Genomic DNA, 8209 nt, shown 5'->3' with positions numbered 1-8209 from the left:
AATAAAAGCATCAATAAGTGGAACAACAAATCAATGTTTGTCTCTAAAATCAATCAATAAATTAAAAAAAAATTAAAGTTAAATGGAAGAAAATACACCTTTGATATATATCAAAATATTCTACCTAGAATAAGGGGAAAGTAATAGATCTAAATTTCAGAAACATGGGACAAACAATTAGAAAGGTAAATTGTGTATGATCTTTTGCCATCCTAGAGCATGAAGAAGCTGTTTTTAGTAGAGTTCCACTGCAGTAATATTAAATCAAACTACTTAAAATTATACTGTTTGAATCTTCCTATTCTATTGACTCTGCAAACCCGTGAAATTACATTGTTATACAACATGAAGGAATGGCTTATGAAACCAGTTACACTGGGTTTGATTTCTAGTTTTGACATTTACTAAATATGTGACTTTGGGCAAAACTTCTCTGAGTTTATTTCCACATTTGTAAAAGAATATCTTCAGAGATGGAAATACCCGATAGAATCCACTGTTCAATATGGTAGCCATGTGGCTACTGAGCACCTGCAATGTGGCTAGTGTGACCGTGTAACTCAATTCGCAATTATATTTAATCTAATTAATTTAAAAAGTGTGTGGCTACCATATTGGACAGCACAATATACAACCATGAAAGTGTGTTTCTTTGAGGCTTTAAATGCTTGTGGGAACCAGGAGACTGTATTAAAAAAAAAAAGTTAGCTAGATTCTCTACAAGTGTATCTGAAAAAGCAGTCTACCTGAAAGAGTGCAGATAGCCTTTGTGGTCAAATACATCTTGATTTGAATGCCTTGTCTGTGTGAGCCAAGCCAATGTACCAAAACCTCAGGCTCGTCCATCTGAAGGACAGGAATACCTACTAACCTCCCTGCGGCGCTGTCTCGATGACAAATTAATGGATCTAATGTATTGAATAGTGGAGTGCTTAACAAACCTGGTTTCCTTTCTCCTCCCACATTCACCGGTTCTCACATGACCATTTTCCTCACTTGCTGACCAAGTGCATGAACTGTTACTAAATTTAATGTAAAACAAATGTAGTCAACGTCAACTGTTTGCCAGCATGTGCTTATCCACTAAATTGTCAATATTTAATTTTTTTAAGATTCTGAACTTTAAAATGTCCCTAAAACACACCTTTAACATAGGAAAAAAACCTCAGAAAACAATATTTAACTCTAAAACCATTATTGTAAACTGGCAGTAGATACTGGCTAGACACAGAAACTAGGTTTTCTGGCGCTCTCAGCTCATTCTTTCAAGCTACTAGGATTCTCAAATAAGGATTACTGCTTCTGAATTATCCTGCTAGAGAACTGCTTAATTGACTTGAGGATAAAAATAAAAATTAAAACAAAAACTGAACTTGTTTCATAGCCAGAAATTTGGCTTCAAGACTTTTGCAAAATGCTACGTGTTTTACACATTCCAAGCCCATGAGATGCTCTAGCTACCTTTAAGGTTCCTTTCAAAAATAAAATATTCTGAATGTCTCTATTAGGTTGTTGATCAATAAATACCTAGAATAAAATAATGGACCATCACTCTTGGGCTGCTCTGCAGGACCTGGGAATCGGTGGAGGCTAACCTAAAACTGTTATGTGAGGGGTCCCCTCACCGCTCAAGCCATACAAGGGCTATCTACATTACCCCTGTGACTCTTGTCTTAATTTTTAATTTCTGTGTCAGAACATTTGCCACTGGAGGCTGCCAAACTGTGTCTATGACTGTCTCCCTTAGCTATTTTCAGATAGTGGCAAGGCATAATGTGTGAGAATAAATATGCTTCTTTGCACTAAAACTTTGTTTGCCTCACTGTCAGTTTAGACAGAGGCTACAAAAGCATATCTTTTAGTTGGGTAAGCTCTATATTTAAAAAAATCTAAATTTCTAATCACTGAACACATTTTAATATCAATGGGGAAAAATTTTAGGTACAAATCCTTACTAAAAAAAGTTTAGCTTCTATATTTAATTTCATCTGTGCGTCTAAATACTGTACTTTGGCCCTACTTTCTTGTCTCACATGCTCTTAAGTAAACAAAAATGTATTAACTATTTCAGCTGATATAAGCCATCTGTTTTTCATATTCGTATAACTGGAAGCAAAGACTTTATAAGCTATCTATGACTCAGTAAGGTTGAATGTAGACATACACACAAAAATACAAACTAAAACAGTTCAATACATAAAATATCCAATTCCTTCTAATTAACTCACCAAAGCACTTCTATTTTCCAGCCACCCAGCACTAAAATCCGAAGTATATATTTGCAAGTGTAAATCAATCTCATGCACCAATAGACTGAATCAAAGAGGAAACCAACTTGTCTTTAAGACTTGCCAACCCCCTTGACTCCAAGGCTTGATGTGCTTTTTGAATAACTCACTCTAGGTCTCTAATTCAATTACTTATTTTATTGGAGTCACTTTTTTAAAGCTTAGAATTAATTACTACACAACCAGGATGTACAATATTGTTCAATTTTATGGTACACCAACAGGATCCATGAGTTTGAACTGAAGCTTATTAGCAAGATCGGAAATACATCAACTACCCTACACACACAATTCTCTGAAAGCAAAGTTCTAAATATGTTTAACTTGCAGAACTGCTGCATGGGGGTATGAATTTATAACTTTTTAAAGTTTTTTCTCTTCTGTGAAAACACAGGTCACTATCAACGGGTTTTTGAACACTTGCCTTCCTACTACAAGAGACCAGACTAGACTGATATGCCTGCCGGGTACAGGAGCTCCACCCCCAAAACTCTGGGCGAATACCCTTCCTAGTCCTTCTTAAGATCTGCATTCTGGTCTGTCCTCATCCCACATACATTGTTAATCTTGGAAAGCATCTCTATATAAAAACTGGTTAGAAAAAAAAAAGTCTGAGATGTTGCTTAAATGCCCAGACTTCACAGACTAGAGGGTTGGGTCTTGGAACTATGTGTACTAAAAGGTAGCCTTACGGGGAGTAGTAGTGGGAAAAGGGTGATTCGGTGGCAAAGAGTAAAGAAAGGAAAATTCAATTACAGGGCCTAGAGCCTGAGGTCCCTCCTTTGGAAATCTCCCCTGCCCCCACCTATCCTACGAATAAGACAGCTCGGGAAAGCTGGAGGGGCCAGGCGTGACTGGAGACAACCGAAGGGTTTTGAAAAAGTCAGCCCAAGAAAAGGCTGCGAGGAGAAATGGGATGGGATTAAGTGAAAGCTGAGAGCTGCTTCCTGGGGCGTCACTGGGCTCCCGACTTTAGGGGGCAAGCTGGAGGTGCCCGCGGCTAGGGGTGTGTGCGGGGCAGACCGTCCTAGGTGCCGCAGCCAAGGCATGGAGGTCCACACTTGGAGAAGGCTGGGCCAACTAACTCGGGGCCCAGGGACCTCCGCATCAAAAAGGGGGTAGCGCTGGGGCTGCAGTGGGTGTCCTTCCCCTCCCCTTCCAGCTTCTCCTTACCAGGGCCGTAGAACTTGCTGCCTTTGGTCACGTCGAAGACTTTCCCATTGACCGCGAGCAGGATGCGCGGGGTCTGGGACCCGTCGTATTGGCGCAGCTGCTCCAAGCTGAAGTCGCGCTTCTTCATGCGCGGTAGAGTGGCGGCAGGGCTCTCCTCGCCCGACCCTGCCCCGGCGCCCAGACCCCGTCGCCCCCAGCGCACCCACAGCCGGTAGGCCCCCAGCAGTACCAGCGCCACCAGCGCCACGTTCAGCAACATCTCCCCGCCCCCCGTCAGAAACGCCAACGCCGCTGCCACCCAGCCGCCCCCTTCTGCTGTCGCTCCCGCGCTGCCCGGACTCCCGCTGCTGCCGTCGCTGCTTCTCTCACTGCCACTCCCCAGGGTGCCTAGCTTCACGTCCCCATCACCCGCCGCCATCACTGCCCGCCAGCACCTTCCTCCTCGTCCCCGCCCCCTGCCCTCCCCAACCCCACGGCAAGCCCCGCCCATCTGGGGGGCCTTCCAGCCAATAGAGTGAGGGGAGGGGGCGGGGCAATGCCAGCTCCGGATTGGGTGTTGACGGGGTAACGTTGTCTAGGATCTCCCGCCCCCTCCCCTTTTTTGCTGGCCGCGCTACCGAGCGACGCTCCGCCCACCTCGCCCCACATTTTCCTGCTTTCAGTTCTGGCCTCTGCTCGCTAAAGCAGAAGAGCGGGGCGGGACTGATGAAAAAATGCTGCGCCGCGCGCGCGCGCATGGGCGGGGCGAGACCAATGCGCTTGCGCGGATTCTGGAGCGCCACGCGCTCGGCTTATCCCCGTAACCCCTCCTGGAGGCACGCTCTCCTAGCCCTTCGGTGTGCGCTTGCGCCCCGGCATCGCTTCCCTTCCAGCCTCTAGATTCTCGTCCGCGAACTCCCGCCTATTTGCCGTCGCTCCGCCCAGGAGCTTCACGTGCTCCGAGCCAGCGGCGGAGGTGGGGCCCGGCTGGAGCGCCTCTCAGAGTGCGCGGGCTGGTGGCTTGTGGGAGGCCGCGACAGAGTTCGCTCGCACAAACTGGCCAGGGGCGTCTCTCTCTCCTGGGCGCCGTCGCGCCTGTTCGGAAGCCGGGAACGTGGGCGCACAAAGCTGCTTCCCAGAAGTTTTGGCAACGAAATGGCCTCCCTGGCGCGGAGAGAGTGCAGAGCCCGCACCTGGGCGGTTTGGCGTCCAGAATCTACGGGCTGTCAGCGCTGGCACCGCGCAGCCACTCCCTGGTCGTTTTGGCCAAGGCCGCTGTTGTAGAATTTTCACTTAGGTGGTGAAGTGCGTGGGATGAAGTCGCGCTTCTAGAATTTTGTCCTCTCTAGTTCTTAAAATGCCGGCCTAAAGGTCACCTCTGAAGCCTCATTAGAGGCCCCTCACCTCAGCCAGGCTGTCTCCTGCTCAGGTGTGTTTTCTTTGTGTCGCTGAGTCAGCCACTCCCACCCCCCATCCCCCACACAAACCCGGGCCTCACAGCTCCCTGTTGTGCACTTCCGGTGTCATGGATAGATGAATGAAGGTGTATTAAGGGAATAAAACAGTTGTCCTTAAACATGAGGAACCGACCGGGTGCAGAAGAGACCTGGGCAAGCAGTGGGGGCGCACGGAAGGAGCTAAAGAGGGCTTGTAAGAGGAATGGCGCGTCGGGAATTCGGCAGTGAAGAGGAGCAAAGTCGAGAACTAGTTATAGCCTGTAGTTGCAGGGATGGGCGTGGACCATACAAGGGCGGTTTTGGAGGAGCTACTGAAGATAAAGAAAGCCCAAATGACAGGATCAAACTGAGTGGAGCGTGGGAAAGAATGGGAAACCAGTTAGTAGGCTACCGTGTTTGTGCAGCAAGTGAGGAAAATCAACCTGTTTCCTCAAGGGGTCCGCAAACTTTTTATAAAAGGCCAAACGTGAATAGTGTAGGTGTCGTCTTTCAGTTCTGCCTTGTAGTGAGAAAGTTGCCACAGAGGAATCGCCATGGTTGGATTCCAAGGAAACTATTTATGGACACTGAAATTTTAAGTTAATATAATTTCGGTGTCACGAAATATCATTCTACTAATTTTTTCCAATCATCTAAAAATGTAAAAACCATTTTGTGTCTCCCTGAAGGTTCAAAAACAGCCCACAGGTCCTAGTTTGCTGATCCTTGCTTTAGATGTATTTTCTTGAGGCAGAGTGAACTGGTTTTCATTGGGAATAAGTAAGCGGCCATAAAATCTAACCTCCTCCAATCTGTAATACTTTTAGAACTGAAAGAGGGTACTGTTAATTACAGTGGAAGAACAGGAGTAAGATCACATTGCTATTTTACAAATCTGAATGAGTGATCATCCTAAAATTAAGGATTAGAAATTAAAACTGTCTTAGGACTTGGTAACATGAAATGGAGGTGCCATTGATGGAAACAGGGAGACTGAGAAAGAAACTGCTTTTGGGGGAGGAGATGGCTGTAGCAGTTCCAGGTGTCATACAGTTGGGACAACATTCACTGACGAAAAACACCCCAGAGGCTTTTTATGTGGAGGGATCCTAAAAAGCCAGAATTTATTTATTAAAAATTGCATATTCTTAAGTGTTTAAACCTCAGTCACCATCAAAGTACTCTCCAGTTGATGTGACAAACCTATCAAGACTTTTTTTCCACTGCTCAAAACAGTTTTTGAACTTGTCAATTTTGGTGCCTTTTAGTGCTTCTGCCTTTTTTTGTTTCACCTCCTCCACATTGGCAAAACATTTCCCTTTAAGGACTAGGGAGGGTGGGGCATGAGGGTCATGCTATTTTTGGTCAAAAACTGCTGAACACTCGACATGGTGTGGGCAGGTGCACTTGTAAATTGCCCATCATAAAATTGGCAAACCTGTTGAAAAGTCTTCAAAAATTTAGTGAAGCTGAGCACAACCTCTCACAACAACACTAGCTGGTCCACTGATGCAGACAGGTTCCTAGAACACTCACTTAGCGGGGGAAGCGTGTCCTACAAGAGACCCACCATCCAGAAGATAATTCTGGTTTTTCTGGGTCCCTCCTCATAGCAGGCCACTCCTTATGTCTTACTGACCAGAACTGGGTCACTAGCTATTCTGTAAAGCAGTAACTGACAAAGAGCATGACTGGTTAGTGTTTCCCCAGCTTTTGGCAGTTTTTATGCAGGACTGTGGGGTACATTACCCAACCTTTAGCATTGTTGGTTCCTTTCCACTAAGTATCAGTGGTGCGCTCCAGGTACTGTAACACCAAAAAGAAAACGAAACAAGAACAAAGCCCTCCTTCCCTGCACACCACACACACTCCCTATAGAGTTGGTACTGGTTGAGAACCACGCACTGCCAAGACCCAACAGGATATACCTTGGGGCTGAGTTATGAGTGTGTAGGTTTCCTTTCCCTGATTGTTGTGGAGGGAAGAGAGGAATTGAGCAGTACTGAGTTGTGTTGTCAAGGAAGTAAGTAGGGTAGGGAATGTTGGGTGGGTGACCAACATAGTCTAGAATGGGAATAAAAAATGTTTTCTTTTACACCCTTGATAAAATAAATATCTGAGCTGCTCCACACTCAAAGCCCTTCCTTTTTTATTCTTTTTGTCCTCTGAGCAACTTATTCTAGGCCTCCTGATCTGATCTCTTGCAATAGGATATTCCTTGGAATACTGCAATAATTGGCTGACTGGTGGCCTACTCTGTCTTTTCCTCCTTCATTCCCCCATGAAAGAATCAGTCCTGTATGCTGACTTCCTTTACTCAAGACACCTATCTCCAGTGACGCTCAGCTTTTTAAAGGAAAAAACTCAGAAATCAGTTGGCACTCAAAGGCCTCCCTAAATCCACAAACGGCTTCTCTGCCCTCTCCTGCCACAGCAAACCTAATCCACGTTTTCTGTTCTGCAGTGATATAGTTCCCTTTACAATACCTAGTCCTCTTCCCCTCAACTGCTAAGTTCATTCCCCATTCGAAGAATTCACTCATGCTGTTTCCTCACTGAGAATATCCTTCTCTCTCCAACAAGTCAAATTCTGTTACCTTCCACTTCCTTTTCTAATACTACCTCTGTCCCATGCCTATGACTACACCAACCCACACTGATCTCTTTCTTTGAATTTCTGTGCATTCCTTACCTATACCACCAATTTTAGCCTTTTGTTTTATGCTCTTCTTTGGATCCTAAGACTTCTCCTTTTGCCTCTGTAGATTTTTTTTTTTTTTCCTGACTCTTCCACCTTCTTTTCCCTCCTTAGACCTATCCTCCCTTGCCAGGAGGTCCTCTACAAGCATCTCTTGTCATCTACATTCTTTTCTCCTCTTGTTACTCATTTTCCCTTAAGATTTCATCTACTTAGTGTTTTACTTATCTTTATGGAAAATGTACCTCTCTAGCCATGTCCTCTCTAGGAAATATAAATGCTAGTCATATGAATATTTTCATTTATTTTCCCACTCACATAGTAGACTTTCATTTCCCTATTCCTCTGAACTCAGCATAGCCAATGAAATAGAAGCGATCTGTGTCACTTCCAAACAAAAGCTTTAAGAACCTGTGTGCAATTGCTTGGTCTCTCCTTTGGATGCACCAATGGAATGTTTTAGTTATCTATTGCTATATAAGAAACCACCTCAAATCTTAGTAGCTTAAAACAGTAACCATTTTATTATCTCTGATGGTTTTATAGGTTGAATGGGCTTATGGGCAGTTGCCTAACTTTGCTTTGGGTCTCTCATGTGGTTCCAGCCAGGTGTTTTCTGCAGCTGGAGTGATTTG

General features: G+C 45.0%; 1 protein-coding gene across 1 annotated transcript in view; it reads right to left on the bottom strand.

Annotated features, from left to right (window-relative positions):
• The window catches only part of PGRMC2 (progesterone receptor membrane component 2), a 14098-nt gene extending 10219 nt beyond the window's left edge, over positions 1-3879 (bottom strand). The window contains exon 1 of the mRNA XM_054563267.1: positions 3462-3879. Coding sequence (XP_054419242.1) covers positions 3462-3879 — 418 coding nt within the window. The remainder of the gene's footprint in view (positions 1-3461) is intronic.
• Between the last annotated feature and the right edge of the window lie 4330 nt (positions 3880-8209).

Source organism: Pteronotus mesoamericanus, unplaced genomic scaffold (genome assembly GCF_021234165.1).
Source record: "Pteronotus mesoamericanus isolate MK-2021 breed Mesoamerican mustached bat unplaced genomic scaffold, CSHL_Meso_final contig_163, whole genome shotgun sequence".
NCBI classification, from domain to species: domain Eukaryota; kingdom Metazoa; phylum Chordata; class Mammalia; order Chiroptera; family Mormoopidae; genus Pteronotus; species Pteronotus mesoamericanus.
Note: the sequence above shows the minus strand (reverse complement) of the source record. Positions and strands in the feature narration are given on the sequence as shown.